General features: G+C 36.2%; 2 protein-coding genes across 2 annotated transcripts in view; one reads left to right on the top strand and one right to left on the bottom strand.

Annotated features, from left to right (window-relative positions):
* Positions 1-7,799, bottom strand: part of KIAA0825 (KIAA0825 ortholog) — a 59,424-nt gene extending 51,625 nt beyond the window's left edge. The window contains exon 1 of the mRNA XM_023749961.1: positions 7,741-7,799. The gene's annotated coding sequence lies outside the window, so the exon portion shown is untranslated. The remainder of the gene's footprint in view (positions 1-7,740) is intronic.
* A 51-nt stretch (positions 7,800-7,850) lies between these two features.
* The window catches only part of SLF1 (SMC5-SMC6 complex localization factor 1), a 67,286-nt gene continuing 50,875 nt past the window's right edge, over positions 7,851-24,261 (top strand). Inside the window, exons 1-4 of the mRNA XM_006081213.3 lie at positions 7,851-7,988; positions 17,114-17,227; positions 17,392-17,467; positions 19,625-19,865. Coding sequence (XP_006081275.1) covers positions 17,114-17,227; positions 17,392-17,467; positions 19,625-19,865 — 431 coding nt within the window. The 5' untranslated portion in view covers positions 7,851-7,988. The remainder of the gene's footprint in view (positions 7,989-17,113; positions 17,228-17,391; positions 17,468-19,624; positions 19,866-24,261) is intronic.

Genomic DNA, 24,261 nt, shown 5'->3' with positions numbered 1-24,261 from the left:
AATGCAAAGAACTTGTGAAACCAAATATTTGAGAACTGTTGAGTTAGATAAATGAGAAAGCCCAGAAAGAGTTTACCAGGTAAATTCAATCAAAACAATGAGCACAGGCAGCCTAATAATACCATGGGACAGAAGGCAACACAAAAGGCCTAGGAAGAGGGCTCCTTTTACAAACAGCCCCCTCTCAAACTCTTCCCAACTCTAATCTCTGAATAGTGGTGGACAGAGCTCACCATTGCTAAATTGCCCCTGGGAATTTTTAAGGGTAAGTATGAATATGTGCTAGAAAATAAAAAAATCGACATTTTAAAAATTATAAAGGAATAAATTATGTGATTATATAAAAAACTTGGATTTTAAAATTGAAAACAAAAATTGGTGAGCTGAAGTCTAAAAAAGCAAAGAAAGTGGGTAAAGAATGTCATGACAATGAAGCACAAAATAATATTCACTGAAATTAGTAAAAATTAAGACCTCATCAGGATAATGCGCCTCAAAAAGATCTTCCATCAATCCTAAATTTAAATCAGGTAAACTCCAGCTCTGGCTCAGTTGGTTGAAGCATCGTCCTGTACAACAAAAGGTTTCCCGTTTGATTCCTGGTCAGGACAGATACCTAGGTTTCGGGTTAGATCCCGGGTCGGGGTGAGTATGAGAGGCAACTTATCAATGCTTCTCTAAAAATCAATGGAGACATATCCAAACATATCCTCGGGTGAGGATTAAAGAAAACACACACAACTTAAATCAGGTAAGTATTAAACTGTTGCATTAGCTGTGCTCCCCAATGGGAAAATGGACAGTAAATTCAGCATCGCTGCTGAATGCTAAAACAACCTCTTACACCTAATGGCCAGAGTCAGGGAAGAGGAGATCTTAGCAAAAAAAATAATGAAAGTGACAGGAAAAAACCTATCAGATTAACCAATTAGAAAACAGTGATTATGTGCTCTAAGTAGAGCAAAGAAGAAGCCTCTTCTTGGAAATAAGAAGGCTTTTCCTAGAAGCATGATACAAAAGGAAGAGCTCTAAATTTAGATTCTTAAGACCTAGCTTCTGGTTCAAGTCACATGTTTCCTGAGTTATGTGGACAAGTTAAATCACCTCTTTAGTCCTAATGTAAGATAAACGAAGTTAATTTAAATCTTTTGCTTTAAAATTCAACTGTGATTCACAGTAACAAACACATTTTATGTCCAAAACCTGAAGCCACACATAGCTGAAACAAAAATGCAAGCTAATAGTCACCAAATTGATAGGGCTGTGACCTGCCATTTGAAAAGCAGTGAATTGATTGGTCTCTACAATTGCTTATTAAAAACAATAATAGGGGTAGGGGTGCCATATGTGCCTCAAATGATAAGGTCAATGTGTGGCAGCAGGGATTGTACTTTCCTTAGGGGAGGTTGGGACAGGCTGTAAACATCAAGAGTTGAAATTTAAAAACACTTCTAAATGATAGCTTGTGACAACTGTTATTTTTACTAATAACTAACATTATGCCAAGTGCTGGGGTGACACGGCTCTCCTCTAACGTGACGTTAGCTCCAGGATTGCTCATGGGCCTGGCTGAAGAAGCAGTTTGAGATTCTACTTATCCTCCTCCCCTGCCTTCCTTCCTCCTCTGCTTCAGATCCTCAGACCTGCATTTAGGCCTGAAAGCAATTTCTTCCCACTCTTGCTCCCTTTGCCTTTATCTTCCATAGGCACTTTCCCTCCAAAACCTCTGGCATATCTAAACCTCTCTTGGCATCTGCTTCTTTGATAATTTGAGCAAATAAAGTGCTTACAAGCCCAGCCACCATATTAAACTTTATTCATCATTATTTCATTTAATCTCCACAAAAGCCCTATAAAGACATTATTACTATTCCCATTTTACAAATAAGGAAAGAGTAGAAAAGTACCTTTCCCGGTGTCCCCAGTGTTTCACAACTAGTGATAGAGCTGGAATTAGAACTCAAGTCTCTCTGACTTCACAACTGGAGCCACAGACCTTATTTTAAAGCAATTCAACTTTATTAAACAACAAAAAACACAAGATCGATCTCTAGTTTTTCTGATGCCGCTGTGCTTTCACACATTATCACATTTAATCCTAATAAATTCATAAAGTTAATTTTATCATTTTACAAATGAACAAACTGGGGCTCAAAGAACTTAATTTCTTCAAGATCATATTATATAAGTTCCTGAGTTTGAGCTCATGCTCATGTGGTCTCTGAATTCAGCTGTTCCACATTATGCTCTTTTGCCTAATAATAAAAATTACAATGGTCTGTCTTTTTCTTTTTAGTTTTAGATAATTTTCATGAGAAATTTACTCAGCAAAAAATCCGCAATGGATTTAAACAACTATATATGTTTGTTCTTAATTTCTGGGGGTGGGGTGTGAGTAAGCACAAATATTATAGGCACCATTCTAGCACTGAGAATATCTCCTGAGCTGCCTCTCCCCTTGTTTGCCTGTATTTTAATCAAAGTTTGAGGGGCTATAGCAGGAGCATCATTTCAAAAACCTGTCTCCAATAACATATCAACAATGACAGCTGGGAGGCAGTGCCCTTTCCCACTTCCAATTTAATTATGCTGATTTTTTGCCTTTGCCTCCTGACTCAACTGCGGTCTTTGAGTTCACCACTCAAAAACTTCCCTTAACCAGTCGTCACCTGAGAAGGTGAGTCAGCAGTCTGCAGAATCATTACTTCTAATGACAAAACCCTGTTTCCCAGCCTATGAAAGGACACAGCCTAGCAAGAGCCTGCATGCCTGGCAGACGGATGCTGAGCAGCCTGGGAGGAACTCCACAGTATTCGAATGCTGGAAAGGGGGTGGGATTTTTGTGTTTTCTTGTTTTGTTTTCTGTAGATAAGGCGTCACAGAAAGTCATGGAACAGAAAAGGGTGATCCTGGAGGAGTAGGGCACAGGAAGGGGAGGCAGATCTAAGTCTGACCCCACCATAGGGGAGCCTAGAGTTACTCCTGGGAAGGAAGAGCCTACGGATCCTCTATCCAGTTCACCCTGTGACTTTAGGTGGGAAATTGAGGCTCAGAGAGGAGCAAGTGGTTGCTTAGAGTCACAGACATCAGCAAGGGGCAGGATACATGGAGAAGACAGCAAGAAGGAGTGAGAAGACCTCAGACCATGAGAGAGACTCAGAACCCCACTGCCACCACGGCTGGGTCCCAGTGCCCAGCCTCCACCCTGTGGACTATATGCTCGTGGACCAGTCCCGTGTGAGTCCATATCCCCTCAGGGTGGAGGCCCAGAAACAGGGGGACAAATGGCCCTCAGAGGCCCCCCCTACCTTTGGGCCAGCTAAGCAGAGTTCACTGGAAAGAGGCGGATGTTCCCCAGCCAAGAGTGGACCCAGTGTGGTAAGTGGGCAAGTGAAGACCTGGGGCTGGAGTGGAACTACGGGCAAGTTTTCATTTCTTTCTTTTTCTTTTTGGCTTATCTGTATATTCTTATATTTCTGTAACAAATGGGTATTATTTCTACAAGAAAGAAATTAAATACCAAGCCCAGCCTCCCACACTATCCTGGTTATACCCACAAACCATTGCTTATTGTAAGAGGCCTAATATGTTGAACCTGACCACACTGCTATCCAGAGCTTGCCCTGAACTCAGCTTTTTTACCTCTACTATTAGCCATCACCCATTCTACTTATCTGAAGTGAGTTAGTCACTATTCTCTTTTCTGACACCTTTCATCCTCCAATGGAATTCTTCCATCTTGTCCCCTTACCGAAATCCTCACCATTACCTTCATCCTTATGTCTTTCCTCATTTGTCCTCCTGGAAGCAAAATTTTTTGTCTGTGTTGCCAACATGTTTTGTGTTCAATGGTCATATGTAAATTGTTGCTCATAATACCTTGTGTATATAACAAGAGGAAAAATTTGTCACCTTTGGCTAATTTATAAAGCATTTTTATATCCACCAATCTTCTTTTATGCTCACAAGATTAGGGGAAAAGAGAATCAATACTTACTTAATGGCAACTGTGTGTCAGACAGTGTGTTTGAGGTTTTATGTGTATCATTTCACTTAACCCTCGCAGCAGTTTCATAGGTCTGTTTTACATATGAAAACATAGGCTCACAAGTTCATTGACTTACTGGGGTCTTACTGGCAAAAAGCATGGCTGAGGATTGTGTGTGTGTGTTTTAATATTTTGGTCTTGTTCTTTCTATTACAAAAACATAACGGTACATCTACCAATGTTGGAGACACCAATAAGTACAGATAAAACTCCACTCATGTTTTCTAGCACACTAGAACTGCTGTATTCAGTTAATACTTGGTAGCCAACTAAAGTCAGAGGATTTTAGAGCTAGGAGAGACCTGATAGATCATCTAAGCCAACCCCTGTATGTTATAGATGAGAAATACGATCTTCAGAGAAATAAAATTTCCTGTGTATACATGTGCCTAGTTAGTAGAGGAGCCAGGATTAAAACCCAGTTGGAGGCAGTATAGTAAAGTGGTGAATACTATGGCCTTTAGAGTCAGCATTGTTCCAAATCACAGGTCTGATACTTCAAGATTGTGTATAACCTATTATGATTTACAGATCTTATCTTTGTTTCAGTTATTTAATCTGTAGGAGGAGGATAATAAAACCCTATAGTGCTGTGAGGATTCAATGTAACACTGAATAGCAGAAAGTAAGCAACATTAATATTAGGTATTCTCTTATAGCCTATCTCACTGTCCAATCTTCTTTACAGGATACTGCCATTGCCTTTTTTAGATGACTGAAGTGGACATATTTCGAGGGCAAAGTGAGTAACAATAAATATGCATTTATTTATGTGGTAAGTCCCTTTTAAAAAACACACTTAAAGATAAAAACAAGAACAGCACATTTGAAAATGGAATTGTTCATTCAATAAGTGTTTATTGAACACCTACTTACTATATGTCAGGCACAGTGCTAGATGCTGGGTGCGAGACAATGAAAAAACTGATATCTCAACCTTCATAAGCACTGAAATATGGTTAAAAACAAAGTATCACTGCCCTGACCAGGTAGCTCAGTTGGTTAGAGCATGGTCCTGATATGCCAAGGTTGCAGGTTCAATCCCTGGTCAGGGCATTAAGAAGCAATCAATAAATGCATAAATAAAGTGGAACAACAAGTTGATGTTTTTCTCTTTTTCACTCTCTCTTCTTTGTGTCTCTTTAAAATCAATTAAAAAAAAACATCACTGAGATCTACCTATGGGGCATGCAAAGCAAATATCTTTCATACAGTTAATACAATATAATAAAGTACACATCACAATGATACACACACACACACACAACTGAGTGGCTAGATTATTATGACCACCTGACGTTTGTAGGCAAATTAGCTATAATTTCGCGCTGAAGTTGCTAGAGGGCCAGACCATTATAAATAGGGAAGCAGGTTGTTTACCACAACAGAAGTGATTTTTTTCTGAAGATATGGGTAAACAATGCAATTTAACAGCCTTTGAACGTGGGAGATGTGTGTGTGTGTGTGTGTGTGTGTGTGTGTGTGTGTATATATATATAGAGAGAGAGAGACTGAGAGAGACTTTCAATAAAACAAGATACTCTTTAGAATTAAGTTCTGTTACTTCCAGTATTGGTCATTTCAACTATATTTTAGTGAATTCCCTGACAATTAGGTTATTTCTATTTCTCTACATTAAATAGAATATTGGAATGGGTATGTTTAATTAAGCATATTCCCTTAAAATATGTGATAATCACCATCTGTCTGAGGGTTATATGCGCAGGAGAGAACAGTTTTTCTAATAACCAGCAAATAGCAGTTCTTGACAGGGCATTACAAAGTTTAATTTCATGAATTTGTGATCATTCTCTTTCTCCATATACACACATGCATAAGTATATATGTATGTAAATATGTATAAAAAGCTGCCTAAAGAGATAGCTGATACTCTGGACGTAGAATCACGAATATACTGATAATCTCTTAGATTGCTTATATTTGTTTGAATTAGGATAATAAAACTGGCCAAGGATCAACACAGAAATCAGATTATTCATATCATCTGATTAGTCATACCCTATGTTAATTCCTAAAATCCCTAAAACATTCCTTAATCCTTAAAACATTAACATAAAAAATTAACTTCTTAATTCCTTAGCACAAGAATTTGATATACTATCCATCCAATTTTACCTGAGAGTGAAAATGATTCTGTTATGATTATTATGAGAGGAAGTGGAGAGCACAGTAAAAGAGCCGATGTGTAGAGTCGGGTAGACTGGGTTCAAACGTCAATTGCCATTTAATTGTATAATTTGTGGGAATGTCTTTGAATCTCAGTAACACATCTTTGAGTTTCAATATAAAATGTTTGCAAAATAGGGATAATATGATTTTTCTTGTAGAACTGTAGCAAGTTTAAATAAAATAATGGAAGTATGGTGTCTGGCAGACAATAGCTGTTTGTGGTATTGGTGATAGGCTATATTAATTTGACAGGAGATACCACAAATCAAGAGTAATGATTTACAAAATCACTGCCTGTCTAAACACATGTTGCTATATGGATACATGTAACGTCCATTAAATTATTACAATCCTTTCATCGGGAAACATAAATTGAAAACACAAGATTTGATAAAAAATGGCAAAACTGAGATGAAAGGAGATTATAAGAATTTGGTGAACTAGTATAAGATTAAAAGGTCCATGTGCTGTTCGAAACATGGTGCATTGCTTTCAAAAAGTAACAAGGCACTTGCTGATGCATCAGAGGCCTTCAATTGAACATATTTATTGCATTTTTCTTTATGGTAAAGTTATCCCTGGAACTTGTTTCGTAATTGGCTGTTTTAGAAAGAAAAATCAGCTGGCTTTTCTGGAGGAAAAAAAAGTGATTTAAATATAAGGTGGTGAGTGAAAACTGTTTACCTCAGGAAACTGCATTACTCAAGAAAGACAAGAGTCGCCAAGGTTTACTACATCATGTTTTGTTTTAAATCTTCGGCTGAATGAGAGCACCTTGCCTCTTTACAACTTTTCTGGCTACCCCGGACCTCCATCTAAAATTCTCCTGAATCCTTCATTATTGAGGAAGAAAATGCACCTGTTTCCTGATCACTGGTGTTTCCAAAAAGGAAAGCATGCATTTAAAAGCCCACGGTTTACACTTTAAGCTTGTTCTCTACCTCATGAGCTCATAGCAGCCAGGAAAATAAAGACCATTCTCACCTAATTCAAGACAGCTGCGAGGATGCTGAATTAATTCTAGATCAGGCAGGACCCTCACACCCCACTTCCAAAATGTTTGTAAAAGGTGTCCAGGACTGCCTGCTTTTCAGACACTGCAACCCAGGGCAACGGAAACGGTATTCAGGAAAAGTATCGTAAAAATCAGCTCTGGAGAAACCCTGCCAACAACGGGAGAGTAAGAACACTCTTTGATTATCAGTAGAGACACTCGGCAGTAAACCGAGTTGCGGTACACGGGGTCATCACCCCTGCTGAGGGACTTTTGGAGACGGGAGGTCAGTTTCCAACTTGGGGCTGGATACTGCAAGTGGAGAAGAGGGTAAGCCGCGCTCCCAGGGCCTTCTCTAGCAGTATAGAGGGCTAAGCACCCCAGCGATGGATGGATGGGGACTCCTGGTTCAACCCTCGCCAGCTCGCTCCGGGGTCCAGCCAAGATGCTGTACGGTGCCCTGACCGGAAATACCAGGCCCAGGAGGCAACGCGTAAAAATCACTTACCAGTATCCCACCTCCAGCGCTGATCTAGCAGGAGCCAGGCCAGCCCACCTGACAACGGCTGGACAGCGTCACTGACAACCACCCGGAAGTGATCCAATAGCTTCCGGGACCACGGAGCGCGCGGCGGGAAATTATTTCCCAGAGCCCGGATTAGCGGAGCAGCCAGTGCTGCGGCGGCGGCAGTCGGCAGTCTTCTCCCCTGTCACCCCTGCTACCGCCTGAGGGAAGCAGACACTCCGGCCTGGAAGGTAAAGGGCCTCCACTCGGAAGATACAGTGTACCCTGACTCCGTGGGGATGCGTCCTCTGTGCCCCCGAAGTTTCTGCCGTTCCCAGTTGAGACGCTAGGAAGGGGCGGGGGTGCGCGGCAGCCGCTCTTCTTCCCACTCGCCCGCCCTAGGCTCCCCGCGTGGGTGCGCGGTAGCGGCAGACCCCGCCCTGCCCCGCGGAGGCGATGGCCCCGAGCCCCTCTCTGCTGTGCGGGGGGCCGAGCGTTTTCCCCGCCCCCCGTTTGCGCCGCTCAGCAGCTCGGTCTCCAGCCAGCCAGGCGCTAGGCCACCGGCGTCTCTCGTTTCCATAGAACCGACTGGGACGCTTCTCCCAGAGCCCCAGCTTCTTGGCCGCTTTCTGTATTTTCGCGTCACAGCAGGTGGCCGGGATCTCCCAGGCCCACCTCCCCGTGACGAGGGAGATGGTGTCATTCTTTTCTTCCGAGGAGAATTTTTAAACATGTTCAAATGGTAGTGCAGCAACTATGATACGTCTGTAACTATCTCACACACACACAGGCACATGCACACGCGCATTTCCCTGAAGGTGGGGAGGGTCCGTGTTCCTGTGGGTTATAATATTTTAGCTACTTAAAAGGCTGGGAACAAGACTTAACGGTAATTCTGGGATTTCTTCCACTCCCAGAGCCTCTGATTAAATAGTGGCCAAAAAAGCTGGCCTGTCGCAGGTACTCCATATCAGAATTTGACCCAGAAATTAGATGGAGCTTGATGTTGGAAGCTCTTTATTTTTAAACATGACTATCCTATACCAACAAAATAAAAAGAAAATTTTACCATGGAAACAGTAGGAATTAAAACTAAAGCAGTATTTACTTAAGTGTACGAATGACACACTGCACCTTGTGAACTTTTTCGTTTGTTAGTACGTTATGCCTCAGCTCCTAGAAGTATCTTTGGATAGGCAAGATGTTCCCATTTTAGAAAAAGTTTAACCTGTTTTGCAGTTGTTCCGTACATAATTGAGAGTTTGGGGTAGACTTTTCTAAGGGGGTAAATTTGATCGTGTCTTCTAAGTTAACCCAAAGGTTAATATACATTGTAAATGTATACTTGAATGTATAAATTTTTCAAGGACTTGAATGTATAAATTTCTATTGTAAAGCCAGTCTTCAGTAATGCAAATAAGCACCTATTAGAGCTGTTCTCTAAATCCACAGTTTCTCTTGCCTTATGTACTTAAGTTCATTTATATGTTTGAATATTTTCCTGCTTCCCTAAAGCAGAAAACATAAATCATGTGGAAGTCTTTGAAAAGGTGGTCAAATGTGGGTACTTTTCATAGTCAAAATTCAAAACTCTGAAGATTTCATAATAGTTATCCACAATTTTCACTAATGTCTAAAAACATTAGGTTTTAGAAAAGCAAATATATGGCTTCATTAATTAGACAGTATTTAAAGAAAAAAAATTAAAAATAAAATCAACAATTCCATAGATCTTCCGAATAATAAAAGCTAAAGATAGTGAAGAACCATATTTTTCAAAAATATAACTAAAATGGAATATTATCTTTACTATTGTGATTGACTCTCCTTAAATATGCTATAAAATACACTATATACTGTTTCTTACCTTTGAAGGACATCTTGCTGCTTAAAAGTAAAAATATCCCTAAAACTTTTAGGTTCACATAGTTTTTATATCAAAATTATTTGAAATAACAATACACTGTTTTTCAAAGTTAGCAATTGTTACTTTATCATCGAGTAATAGTTAAAAAAAAATTTTTTTTACGAAGAAGAAAAGCCCATATGAATTAGTCTAGTGATTAATACCAAATCTATTTTGAGAGAGAAATAATGAAAACTTTCTTTTTTATTAAAAAATGGCACTCTTGACTTTCTAGAAATGCTTTGAAATTTTAGATATTAGTGTTATTTTTCTGAAATTACTTTATAATATCAATATTTTCAGTGATATTATCTAAACGTCTCCCCACCCTCATAGTAGATTCCTTTTCATGCAATGTATTTTTCTCTTGCACTAACTGAAAATAGATTGCTTTGTAAAATTATATTGTGGTTAAAAGTATTAGACAAAATTCTGATAATTAGTGATGTTGCAGAAAGGCATACAGTTTTTTGCAGAAACAGATTTAGGCTTTTGAATCTTGTTTTCACCATTGACTAGCTGTGTAGCCTTGAGCTAGTTTCTTAATGTCTCAGGTTCTCCAATATCCTTAATTTGTATATGAAGGGTAAACAGCACTTGCATTGTTGAGAAGGAAATGAACTAAAATATATGAAGTGCTTAGATCACAGCTCAATTGAAATCCAGCTTGTTCAACCTTAGACCTTATGCTCCTACTAAGTAATACAAAGTTCTTAGGATACTGAAGCAGGTGTGACTTTCACTGCCCTGCCCCCATGACTAACCAATATCTACTGTCCATTCATTATTTTTGCCCTGAGTGTCATACCTCTTGTTTTCCTTAAGGCCCCTCTATCCCTAAAGCTAGCATCTCCAGTCCTGTCTGTTCCTTGTACAGTACTGGATATATCTCCATAAACCCTCTTAGCTGCTTATTTCTTCCTCACTACAGTTACTGTGCTGCTGCTTCTCCACTTCCTTCCTGTACTGTCAAATATACCATCTAAGAGCCTGGTCATGACTGTTTCTTTACTAAATAATGTCATTGAAGTTAGAACATCCCACAAGTCTTGCCACTGGAGACCTTAGTAAAATAAATTTATAATTGTATATTCTAGTACACACACACATCCCATACCTTTGAAGGATGTGGCAGGAAACAGACGCTACATCTTTAAAAAAAAATAAAAAAGAAAATCCAAAGGCCACCGGAATGTAATTCAGCCAAAGCCAAAAGAATACAAAATTCCTAAACTCCACGTGATGTTATAGCATTCAGAGCCAAATAGTAGTTGGATCATACAGTGTGAGTGTTGGGATTTATGTCTACCTTTTGCAATATTGGTTAAAACAAAGATCCAACACTTTACTGACCCTATTTAATTTTAGAACTTTTTTTACTTTCCCAAATTTCTTAGGTAACAGAAGTCATGAAAATCTTCCAAACTTGAATTCAAAGTAACAATATTGGTTCTATTCCTAGAGGGGAGTATAAAAGTTATTTTCCTTAGGTTTTAAAATTTAAAAAAAGTAGATTTAAAATTAAAATAGTTCACTTGAATAACAAACATTAAGAAACTACTGGTTTGCCCTAAAACATTAGAGCCTTAAAACTGTGAAGAATATTCAGTGGCATGGAAAAAGTGATCACAATATAATTTTATATAAAAAGGTACAGAACTGTATAATATTTAATTTTCATGATATATATCTTTTCATACACAAGTCAAAATCCTTTCCTTTTCCCCATATATTAACGGTGGTATTACATGGTTAAGGAATTTAGAAGTGATTTTAAACTTTCTATATACTTTGTAGTATTTTTCAAATTTTCTTTAATAAGCATGTGTTCATTAAAAGACAAATCAGTAAAACTTATTTTGAGGAAAAATTTTAGTTCTTAAATGCAAATTTATAAATTAAACTTTTTAAAAAATCCCTTAGTTATCTTAATTAATAGCATACAACTTATAAGATACATTATATTCTCAAAGTTGTATGATACACCATGCCTGCTAATAAAATAAATTATAATGCAGATTAGGAAAAGTTTCTCCTTATTTTTCTACCATAGACCTCTTTAAAGCATCTCTCTAGCCCTTCTCTTTTTTTTGTAACATTTTCCTCTTTAACCCAACTGTTGCATCCTGCACTTTCATCTCCCTCCTGGACCATATCTTTATATTCATATCTGTATTCCTACCTCTACTTTTCTCCGTGTTCACTTTTCAACATATTATGGCTATGTGTCATATTTTTAAAGTGTGTTCTAGCTATGTGTATAAAGAATTATAGGACCTAAAAGCTAGTGCATAATGTTCTTAATTAAGATGAGTGCTATAGGTTTATTTGCATTTCTGACTGGCACCAACTGCAAAGGAATTTCAGGCATCAGGGATAGGCCCATGTGGGAGATATTTTGGGAAAGTCCATACCACAGAGACAGTTGCTTGCTCTGCATAAATGCCAGCTCTGTTCTCAATCATTATCTCCTTAGTTTGTGTATTATATGGTTCAAGGTAAGTGACCAGATTTTTAAATTACTATAATATTTTACAAAATTATTACAGAGCATTTTCTTTAAGAATCTAGTATATAATTTTTATTTTTTGACAGTAAAAATAACACTTAATTGTTAAGTAAGTGCTCGTTTTGGTTTTTCCCTTTTATTATGTAATCTCGAAGGACCACCTCCTGTAAGTTCTAGAAAAGTATATAATTTCCCCAGAAACGCCACTGATACAATTGCATTGTAGTATATTTATTTTCTTTCTTGTGTTGGAAGTCTTCTAGAAGTTAGCTCTTGATCCTCCATACCCCGTAACACATCTTCTACACAAAACTTGACCCTACTTTTAAGATCTTTGAATTATTTGGGTCATTGATAGTTATTACACTAGTTTTGTATAGTGCTCTCCTTGGGTTTATTACATATTAGATTAAACTATTGTTTATTGTTTTCTTAATCCTGCAGGGTCATAGGAAGAACCACTAAACCACTAATTTTATAAATATAAAAATCTGTCCATATATTTATATATGTCTATGTCTAATATATATAGATAACAATTTTCTCATGAAACTGTATGAATTAGATCTATGACCTAGGTCCTAGGCTATTAGTTTGTCATGTGATAAGATATTAAGAATTGCTGAATATATTGTAAATGCTTTTGCTTCAAATAGATCATTTTATTATAGGAAGCTATTAGATTAGGTTAATGGAATTTTTTTTTTTAATCTGTGCTACTTATTGTGTGCCATCACTGGGATTTAAAATTTTGTGAGAGTTTAGCAAATAGCCCAGTTTTTCTGATAAACTTGTGAGTAAATGTATATTCTGATTATTATTTTTTAATTTTCATATTTTCATAATGTTTGAATCGGGACATTCTATTTTTCCCCCTGTGTTTCTTCCATTTCCTCTTTGCTTGTTTAATTTCAGTTTCATGTTTAATTGTTTTTCCGAGGAAACTAGTTGCTTTACAAAGCCTTTCCTGATTTCTACTATTAAGCACAGGTGGTCCTGTTCTTATTTTACTGTGAACTATTTGACAGAAAATGTTAAATATATAAATTGGGTATATTCCATTATAAAGACAATATAATTTAAGATGAAAACTGTATTATACACTGACTCTTGTAAGTCTAAATAACTTAATCATTTTTGCATTAAACCAAAATATGTTAAAATGTCACCTCGTTAATGATAAACATTCAAATTATAAAATAGCTATTAATTTGATCTAGAAGAGGAACATAATATGATCGATTGCTTTTCTCACAGGTCTATAGAACATACATTTAAATCTCAGGAATCAGAAGGATAAAATTTAAAGGACAACATTAAATAAAACTGTTTGAGTTGTAACATTACAGTGATTTTCTTATTGCTTTCTGTATATGCTGATTATTTAACACTGGTTTCTCTATACCAGATTGTAGGTTTTTAAACTTCCCTTCTTTGACAACATTTCTTGAAATAGCTTCCTAAGTAGCTATTTAAACTCTGGAATACATAAATAAAATACATGTAGTAGGTAAAATCTGTATGGTTAAAACACATATTTCTCTGATAAAATGACTTTCAAGAACTCTAAAAACACTTAGATTTGCCTTTTCCCTTGAATACCAAGGTGATATTCACAGATGAATTTCACTTGTCTGGTATTTCTGAAAGGGCCTATCATTTTCTAAAGGAAATTTGCTTAAATGATTTGTTTAAATAATAACTCTCTAGAATTAATGAAAGCACTTCTCCCTAGTTATGATCATATGCCTTGTAACCCACATGTGGCTTTATTGTATGTGTGCCAATGTCTGTTCTGCATCAGACTAAATCATTATTATTTCTTAAAATTGTAAAGTTTTTATGTACTACCAGTCTATATTACTGGGTATTATTACTCAAGAGCTGTGTTATTTATAACCCATGAAAATGGTTTAAAAAATTGGATGATTAACACAATTGGATGATTCTGCAAGAAGCTACATACATTTTATTTACTGATGATAGTATTTTGTGTGTATGATTATTTCATAAGACACCAGGCTTTATTATGTACACTTTCTGATTTTGTACTGACCAGATCCTTGTAACTTTTTAAAAATTTTGTTTCGTTGAAAAACTTTATCCTTAACCTCTAGAGTGCCGGGGAGCGCTATCTCGCTCCTCCTGCAGTGTCACTATTAGATGCTAGTAGTTCACTCTTTGTTGACAGATGGCACCTAAGTGCAGATTACTTATGATGCCGAATGTTTGTAGTTCTAAAATTGACCACTGGCATTTATCTGCCTAATTTTTTACAGGTACTACGATTTTATGAAGTTTACTCAGATTTTGTAGCCCTAAAGCTTCGAAATGGTGTCCAGTTCTGAGTCTGCTTTTATTAGTGATGATGATATTGCTAAATATGTCAATTCTTGCTGTGAAGATGACGATTTTGTGGAAGATATTGGAGAAGGGTGTCCCTCTATTTTAACATATGTTTTGTTCAAATTTTTTTTCCTACTAGTATTTTATAATACAATCAGCAAACAATATATGTCAAAGATGAAAACAAATGTAGTAAAGGTTTCCTTAAGTTTTTGAATATGTAACTTCATTTACTTGCAATTCATAATTTTTTTCCTAAACTGCTGTAAAATCAGCAAAAATGCCTTGGCAATTTTAGCATAGTTCCTAGGATATTGGTTGGCACTCAAAGGGTTAAAGACACTTTCTATTCTGTATCTTGAATTTTAGGATATTAGAGGGTTAATACATTACACCCTTTTTTTCAATAGAGAAATATGAAAGTCAGGTATATTGAGGTCAAAGTATCAGCTTTTTTTATTGAATAAAAATTATTTTGGAGGAGGTGACTTTGATATACAACTGCAGTGTGATTCTTAGTATATAACATCTGAATTGATTTACCCACCCAGGCAGTCAGTACAGGCCACTACTGGCAGCTCCTTAGGACATGTCAGAAAGCATTAATAGGAACGTCATTGCAAATATACAGATATGCTGAGCAAAGCATATCCAGTTAGTCCTTTCAAGTAATTTCTCCTCTCTAAGCCAGGGAGTGATGAAGGGTAGAGAAAAACCAGAAGTGTTCTTACTCTCACTGAAGTTTTTCCTCTTAGAAACTTTAAGCAAGGGAAATGAAGCATTAGTCACTTTTAACCCTGGGTAATGCTTTATTTGTTTATAGTTATACTTTCTTTCAAATATTACTGTATGTGGTCCATATATATTTAAAATAAACATGTATATATTTTAGTCTTTGAAAATAGACTTTCTATAGAGGACATTTTTTACTTCAATTGTCTGTTACTAGTCTTGGGTTCAAACAGTGCTAATTTTTGAGGTTTACTTTTTAAAAAGAATTTCAAATGTAAAATTATTTTTAATTGCCTTGAAAGAAGGCAAATACTATTGCTTTGTCAATGACATTAAATACTAATGTAGAGCTTTGTGGCAAAATTGATAAGAGAAATGGGAAGTTACCCCAATTGCTCTAATCCCTACTTTCCTCATCCTATATAATAAAAGCCTAATATGCAAATTGTCCCCTCGGGCAATCGTTTAACCGGGAGTTCGACCCGGAGACCAGGAGCTCGACTGCTCGCTATGATGTGTGCTGACCACCAGGAGGCGGCGCAGAACATGGCGAGTGTTGGCAACCCAGCGCTGGCAGTGGGCAGCAGTGGAGGCACTGCTGGCCCCGATGGGCCCCGACAAGAGCAGGACCGTGGTGGGATGGTGGAGCAGGTGAGCGGGCGGCACCAGGCCAAGGTGGGTGCAAGTGGGCGCTCAATCGCCCCGCCGATCACCCCGCAGACAGCGACCGGCGGCGGGGGGTGAGGCTGCCGCCTGGCTCCCAGGCACTGAGGGAGCCGGGCCCTGACTGATCACCCCAGAGACGGTGACCAGCTGCGGGAGGTGGGGGCGCCACGTGGCTCCCAGGCGCTGAGGGAGCTGGGGGGTTGGAGGGGACGGCCCTGATAGATCGCCCTGCAGATGGGATGCTGGAGCAGGTGAGGGGACAGCACCAGGCCAAGGCGGGGTGCCAGCACAGCTGTGGCGCTGCAAGGCTGGGGGTGCGAGCTGGGACCCAATCTCTGCAGGCCACCCCGAGGGACCCCACCCATGCACGAATTTGTGCACCTGGCCTCTAGTCAGTAATAAGAAACTAAATTTTCTCTAAGGAGCTACTTCTTAAGTTGTAACTTCATGTAAACAAAAAATTGTATTATAATTGGAAACGTGCGTTTTCTTATTTACTAAATGTGCCACCTCAGATACAACTTGCTTTGTGAACTGCATTTAAATATGGATTAAGGTCCCTATCAAAACAAATTTGAAAACCATGTGTTTTTTTAGGTCTATTTTGTAGGTAATGAGTTAAATGTAGATTGGGAATGGGATCCAGGCTTCTTACTTGTACCTACTATACTAAATTATTTGGTGTAAAGGCTGTGGGACCATGAGTTTTTATCAGTTTCTCCAATAACTTATACATATTCTTCAATACCTGTCCACAGACTTTAAAAATCAGTATAAAATCTGATTAAGTTTCATTGTCAATGAGTGTACTTCACAAGCTCTTAGCAAAAACAGTGCTTTTAAAATGAAGATAATATTATGCTAATATTTATATAACATAATTAATATGTAATTGTATATATTTCTGAAGAATTACATTCATTTAATTGTATCTTAGTGGAAAGTAATGCAAACTTTCAGTGTTCAAATCAGACAAAAAAATCTCATTTTACTTAAGGTCACATTTTGAGAAGATTAACTTTTAAAACTAATTTCTATTTACATAAGCAATTTTAATATTGGTATTTATAATTAAGTCTTATGTGTTTAATTCATTATATGTCTGATCTAATGGTTTCAGCATTTATTTTTAGCACTCATAAATAAGGAAAAATAATAAAGTCAACCTGGTGAATAATATCTCTTAACATGTTAACTTCTTTATGTGTATGTGTTAGATGGAAGATGGTGCCCCAAAGCATATCATTCAGATGACAGGATTTAAAATGGAAGAAAAGGAAGCTCTAGGAAAATTGCTTTTAACACTAGATTGTACTTTTATTAAGAGTGAGGTGAGTACAGAAACTTTACTTACCAAATGTAAAATAACTAAAATTAAAATACGGACCTAAAAATGATAAAATGCCCCCATAATAGTGTAAGAATAAGAAGAATGTGTTATGTAGGATATATTACCTTAGTAACATTTTTTTTCATGTGGATATTTTTGTTCCAGAAATATAAAAATTGTACACATCTTATAGCTGAACGCCTATGTAAGAGTGAAAAATTTTTAGCGGCTTGTGCAGCAGGTAAGTTAACGGCCTTCCCTCCATCTTTGAAAAAAAAATCTTCATGTTAAAGAAAAAGTACCTTAGTCACTAGGAAGATGGTATGTTTATGTTGGCATTTTTCTGAAAATACTTATATTTGATATACTTTTTGTTGTATTTTTCTGAGTAAAACTTTGCAATACATGAGAAATGTACTTAAATAGGCAGAAATATTTCCTTCAACAAATATTTTCATGTAAGTACTTTATATAAGAAAAAGTATTTTAAGTGAAAGTTTTGGCACAAAATTAAAAAAAAAGATACCTGTTGAAATCTCAGCTGTTGTCAGCCAAGTTTCTTTTCTTTGATCTATCATTGGAAATAGTTAATGTTTTTGTTCGACTGCTGTCTCCCCTCTCATCCATTCTATGAAGCAATGATCATGCTATTTTATTTTTCTAAGATTTTTAAATTCTCTCTTTGTCACCATTGATGTTTCTTTTATAGTTTTCTATGATTGATTTGGCTTCTCAGTAGTCTGCTGGTTGCAAAAAAAAAAATATGTATTTAACTCAGGTGAATTTACCATTTTTAGAGTAACTTATTATAAAAACACTTGGATTCATTATTAACTCCACAAATGAAAACATACATTGTCCCTGCTGTTTAAAAAGATCATTGATGCCCAAATAAAGCAACTATAGAATGTTTGTAGATACCCTGATCTAATGGTTTTTACTTCAGTACCCTGAAAAATTCTCTAACTCAATAAATTTGTTTTACAAAGCATAAGAATGCCATAAACATTATGGGAAAAGTTTTTAGCATAAGAGGAAGAATATAAATCTAACCCAAAATAGGGTTTAATAATAATAATTATAATTTAAGTAATACCACATTTTATTTTATTAAGCCTTATATCTATATTTTATTTACTAGCAATTATAACTATGGGAAAGATTACATACAATGTTCAGTCATGTTGTAGGCCTCTCATAAAAAAATTTAGGAAAACAACATCATTCAAAGATGATGTTGGTAAGTAGTTTGAGTCTCATGTTGAATAGGTTAATTTTTTTTCAATTATAGTTCATATACAACATTATATTTTGGAGAAATGTCTATTTAGGTCCTCAGCTCATTTTTTAATTGGATTGTGTTGAGTTGTATGAGTTCTTTATATATTGTGGGTATTAACCCCTTATTGAATAATATATCATTTACAAATATCTTCTCCGATTTAGTAAGTTGCCTTTTTGTTTTGTGGATATATGAAAAAAAATGAAATTAGGCCACTTTCTTACAACATACACAAAAATAAACTAAACATGGATTAAAGACTTAAATATAAAACCCGGAACCATAAAACTCCTAGAAGAAAACACAGGCAATAAAATATTGGTCTTAGCATATTTTTTTGGATATATCTCCTAAGGCAAAGACAATAAACACAAAAACAAATGTGACTGCATCATTTATTGAAGATAATCTCTTTACCCCAATGGATATTCTTTTTTTTTTTTTTAATTTATTGATTTTTTACAGAGAGGAAGGGAGAGGGATAGAGAGTTAGAAACATCGACGAGAGAGAAACATCGATCAGCTGCCTCCTGCACACCCCCTCCTGGGGATGTGCCTGCAACCAAGGTACATGCCCTTGACTGGAATTGAACCTGGGACCCTTCAGTCCACAGGTGAACGCTTTATCCACTGAGCCAAACCAGTCAGGACTCCCAATGGATATTCTTGACTCTTTATTATAAATTAGTTTATCCTATAGCTATGGGTTTCTTTCTGGGCTCTCTTTTACGTTACATTGCTCTATATGCCTGTTTTTACTTTAGTACCCTGCAGTTTTGATTGTTATAGCCTTGTAATATACGTTTTTTCTTTTTCAAGATTGCTTTGTCTATTCAGGGTCTTTTGTGGTTCCAAATAAATTTTAGGATCATTTGTTATAGTTCTGTGAAAAATGACATTGCTATTTTGATAGGGATTGCATTGAAAATATAGATGGCTGTGGGTAGTGTGGACATTTTAGCAGTGCTAATTCTTTCTGTCCATAAGCACAGTATATGCTTCCATTTATTTGTGTCTTTAGTTTTCAGAAAGATTAAATTCTGTTTGATATTTGGTTTTTATTGTTTACCACTTATCAGAACCAAAATTCTTATTGACAGCTTATTTACTTTTTAGGAAAGTGGGTACTAACTAAGGACTACATAATTCATAGTGCCAAAAGTGGTAGATGGCTTGATGAAACAACTTACGAATGGGGATATAAAATTGAAAAGAATTCCCATTATTCACCTCAAATGCAATCTGCACCTAAAAGATGGCGTGAAGAACTGAAACGCACTGGTGCTCCAGGAGCCTTTCACAGATGGAAAGTTGTCCTCCTTGTTAGAGCTGATAAGCGAAGTGATTCTCTTGTAAGGTAAGATAAGACCTTATAAAAGCTAAAGCAATTAATGAGAAAACAGTTTTGGTTTGCTTGAATACCTTTCTCTATTTCTTTGCTATTATTAGTTTAGTTTAAATGAGCCATGTGGTTTACTCTTTGATTTCCTACTTAAGCCATTCTAACATTTAAGTATATCTATCTAATGGAACAAAATGTATTTTATAGTATTACTTTAAATTATTTTTGTGGTCTTTATTTTACTTTCCATGTCATTTTTTCTGTGAGTCAAACAAATTTTTTAAGTTTTAAAGCAGTTACATTTTTGCAAATGAAATATTATGTTATCACAGAGGCTTTGTTCTGGGTTTATGTAGTGCATTTTTCATGGTTAATACTGTTTCTATCATTTCATTTTTTTAATCTTTTATATCATTTTTTTAAAAGGCTTCTTATTGGGTAAACTAATTATAAGATTGCCATGACTTTTGGTGGAGGGGAGTTGGACAGACTTTTTTTGTCACCTTTACTGAAGTGTAATTTATAGATAGTAACATCCACACATTTTAAGTGTTCATTTTGATGAGTTTGGGCAAAGTTATACATCTATGTTAACCCCACTACATTCTGATCTGTAACATTAACATTACAACATTTTGTTGTGTCCTTGTACATTTAATTCTGTTCCACCAATACCAGATAACCAGTGGTTTCTTTTGTCACTGTAGATTAGATTTGTTATTTTCCTTTAGTGATTTATGTAAATGGGATCATATTGTATATACACATTTGATTTTGAGATTTATGTACCTTGTGTGAATCAGCACTTTATTTTTTGTTGCTGAGTGGTATTCTCCTCTGTGGATATATCACAACCCATTTATTTATTCAACCACTGATGGACTTTTGTGGCATTTTTTGTTTGTTTTTTTTTTCTAATGTGATTAAAGCTGCTATGAACATTGAGTACAAGTCTTCAGGTAGACAAGTCTTCATTCCTCTTGGGTAAATACCTAGGAATGAAATTGCTGGCTCAAATGGCCATTGTGCACTTAACATTATATGAAAATGCCAAACCATTTTCTAAAGTAGTTGTACCATTTTACAAACTCATTAGCAACGTATGAGGGTTCAGTTGCTTTGCAGTTACCTTGGCGTTGTTGAAAATCACTTGACCATATTTGTGTGGTCTATTTCTGGACTTCTTATTCTGTTCCATTGATAACTGTCTCTACCTATATTAACAGCACACTGTTTTAATTACTGTAGCTTTATAATGAGTCTTTAAATCAGGTAGTATGAATCCTCCAGTATTCTCTTTTTCAGATTTGTTTTGATGATGTGGATCTTTTATATTTCCATACACATTTTAGAATCAGTTTGTCAATTTGTACAAAAATACAAGCTGTGATTGTGATTGGGATTGAAGTTAAGATCAAATTGGAGAGAATTGAGATCTTAACAATATTGAGTTGTTCTTTCAACAAATTGTATATTCCTTCAAGTATTTTTAAATTTCTTTCTTTAAAATCATTTTTTAATTTCTGACATTAATGTTTTATAGTTTTCATTGCAAAAATTTAGCACACATTTTGTTAAATTTAACCCTAGGTACTTATTGTTTTAGGATGCTATTATAAATGGACTTTTTTGAAAATTTTATATATCTATTGAGACAATTGGCTTTTGTCTTTTATTCTGATAATATGCTAAATTATTTTGTCAATTTTTAAATGTTAAACCAAACTGATACTCCTGAGATAAATTCTACTTCATCATGGTGTATTATTCATTTTTAATACTTGCTGATTCTATTTGCAAATATTTTGTTAAGAATTTTATAACCTCAACCTGGTAAATGATATGTATGACAAAATCTAAACTTAAAATCATGGATATTTTTCTTCCATAATTGGGAATAAGACAAAGCATGCTTACTGTGACCACTTCTATTCAGCATTTTACTAGAGGTACTAGCCAGTGCAATAAGGCAAAGAAAATAAATAAGAGCCTAGAGTTGTAAAGAAAAAATGTGAAATAATTGCTTTTATCCTGAAAGCCATGGCCATATACTACATAATTTATCGAAAAAAAGTTATTGTATTAGTGAATTTAGCAAGGTCACATGATAATTCACTATATAAAAATTGTGTTTTTATATGCTAGTAATGAACAATTGGAAATTAAAATTTAAAAAACAATATGACCTTTGCTCTTTAATGGTTTGATTACGTGTCCAGGTGTGTGTGTGTGTGTGTTTATTTGTTATTTGTTATTTGCTTGGGGTTCTCTGAGCTTCCTGAACACATTCAGGTTTTTGTTTTTTTTAGTGTGTCATATTAATTATGGAAAATTCTTGGCAATTATCTTTTAAATATTTATTCTATTGTGTTCTTTTCCTTCTGGAGTGCTATCCCTATATTTTGGACCTAGTGGTTCTGTCCCACATTTTTTGCATCCTTTGTTCTATTTTTTGTTTGTTTGTTTGTTTGTTTGTTTGTTTGATTTTTGTGTTTCAGTTATATAGTTTCAGTTGCCCTATCATCAAGTTCAGATATACCGTCCTCAGTTATGGGCAGTCTGTTAATAAGCCTTCTTCTCTGATATAGTATCTTTTTAAAAAAATTCTTTATTGTTTAAAGTATTACATATGTCTCCTTTTTCCCCCATTGACCCCTCCCAGTCGTTCCCATGCCCCCAGCACATGCCCTCACCCTCCTAGTGTTTATGTCCATGGGTTCTGCTTATATGCATGTATACAAGTCTTTTGGTTGATCTCTCACGCCCTTCCCCCCTCTTCCCCCGCCCCCCCACCCCACCTTCTCTCTGAGGTTGGATTGTCTGTTTGATATAGTATCTTTCATTTCTACCATTTTTTTAAATATTCTCCTAAATTCCCTGTCTCTTCATGTATATTGTTCACCTTTTTCCTATATCCTTTACCATGTCAGCCAAAGTTATTTTAAAGTCACTTTCTGACAATTTCAACATCTGGATCATCTTTCTGCTATTTATTCCTTTATCTCTTGACAGTAATTCCCCCCCCTTGCTTTTCGTGTATGTCTTGTATTTTTTTATTGTATGCATAGACATCACATACAAAAGAGGTAAATAATATTTATATCCAAAAACATATTCTACCTCTTCTATAAGACAGTTAGTAGGGGTGATCGAGTTGGTTAGGGGTGGTTGAGCTTGTTTTGGGGTTTTGTTAATGCTATAGTCACCCTCAATGCATTATTTCAATTTACTGCTGCAATGGGCTACAGTTTCTTTGGGCTTAGTGTGGAGCCTGGGGTTCTAGAAAGATTTTAATTAGTTTTCTTCACTCTCAGCTTTTGGTAGTGCCTGTACTACTGAACGAACTCTTAAAAGGACCCCTGAAAGGACTCTCTCTTCATACTGTTTGTCTCCTGCTTTGTTGCTCATTTATGGGGTGGGGTAAGGAAGTGTGCATTGTCAGTTCTGCTGGATAGCTCTATTCTTAAGCATTCTTTGTGTTCTTAGTTCCTGGTTGGTACTTTCTCAGTGTTTGTGTCTCGGTCCCCCAGGTAGCCATACTCTTGCCTGCTACCTATAGGCAGGGCCTTTGGCAAGAAAGAATTTTTAACCATTACCCAGTATTAGATCTCTAGTTTGTATTGGTGCAGGATCCTAAACCCTAGTGGCATTCCTGCCCCTCTTCCAGGGACAGATGGCTTTTGCTTCTATCCCTCAAACAGAAACAGTGAATCTGTTTTGGGACTGCACAGCAGGTTTTTCTATCCCTCCACAGGGGCAGGTGGGTTTTATTTCCTCTTCCAACACAAGCAGTGCACCTTTCCTGAATTCTGAAGATAGAAAACTTTCTTACCTTACCCAAATAGCTTAAGGCTTTTGCTTATATGAGAGAAGGATCCAGGGAAGTGGATCTGGTTTTATGTCTATTACTTGGTGGCAGCCAGACCCAGATGGCCCATCTGTGCTACCAATAGGGGCTTCCTTTGTTACCTGCTCCAACACTCTTCCATGAATACTTAATGGAGGTCTGTGGCAAAGAGGTTTGCAAGTAAGAGGGCCAGGGACTCCTAGTTATACTAAACTGTCATGCTACCTTCACTTGGCCTTAAATTTTTAAAAATTTCTTGATTCTTACCAGCTTTTATGTTAATAACTTTTCTCCTGTGCTCTGGCAAAGTGAAATAGTTCTGGTGTCCGGTCTCTTCACAAACCTGCTTATTAATCTATGGAAATTCAGTTTCTTGATTGGCTTGTTACCTTAGTTCTCAGACAGGTTCAGGAAAAATTAGAATTTTTGTAGCTTATTTGGCTTTTTCTCATTGTTAGGTGGTAGCAGTGTTCTCTTGTAGCTTTCTAAATTCTTAAGCAGAATCAGAACTTTCTTGATTTTGGGATATGTATGTCTGTGTTTGTCTTCTGAATCTAAATGTAA

The sequence above is a fragment of the Myotis lucifugus genome, unplaced genomic scaffold, assembly GCF_000147115.1.
Source record: "Myotis lucifugus unplaced genomic scaffold, Myoluc2.0 scaffold_0, whole genome shotgun sequence".
Taxonomy (NCBI): Eukaryota; Metazoa; Chordata; class Mammalia; order Chiroptera; family Vespertilionidae; genus Myotis; species Myotis lucifugus.
Note: the sequence above shows the minus strand (reverse complement) of the source record. Positions and strands in the feature narration are given on the sequence as shown.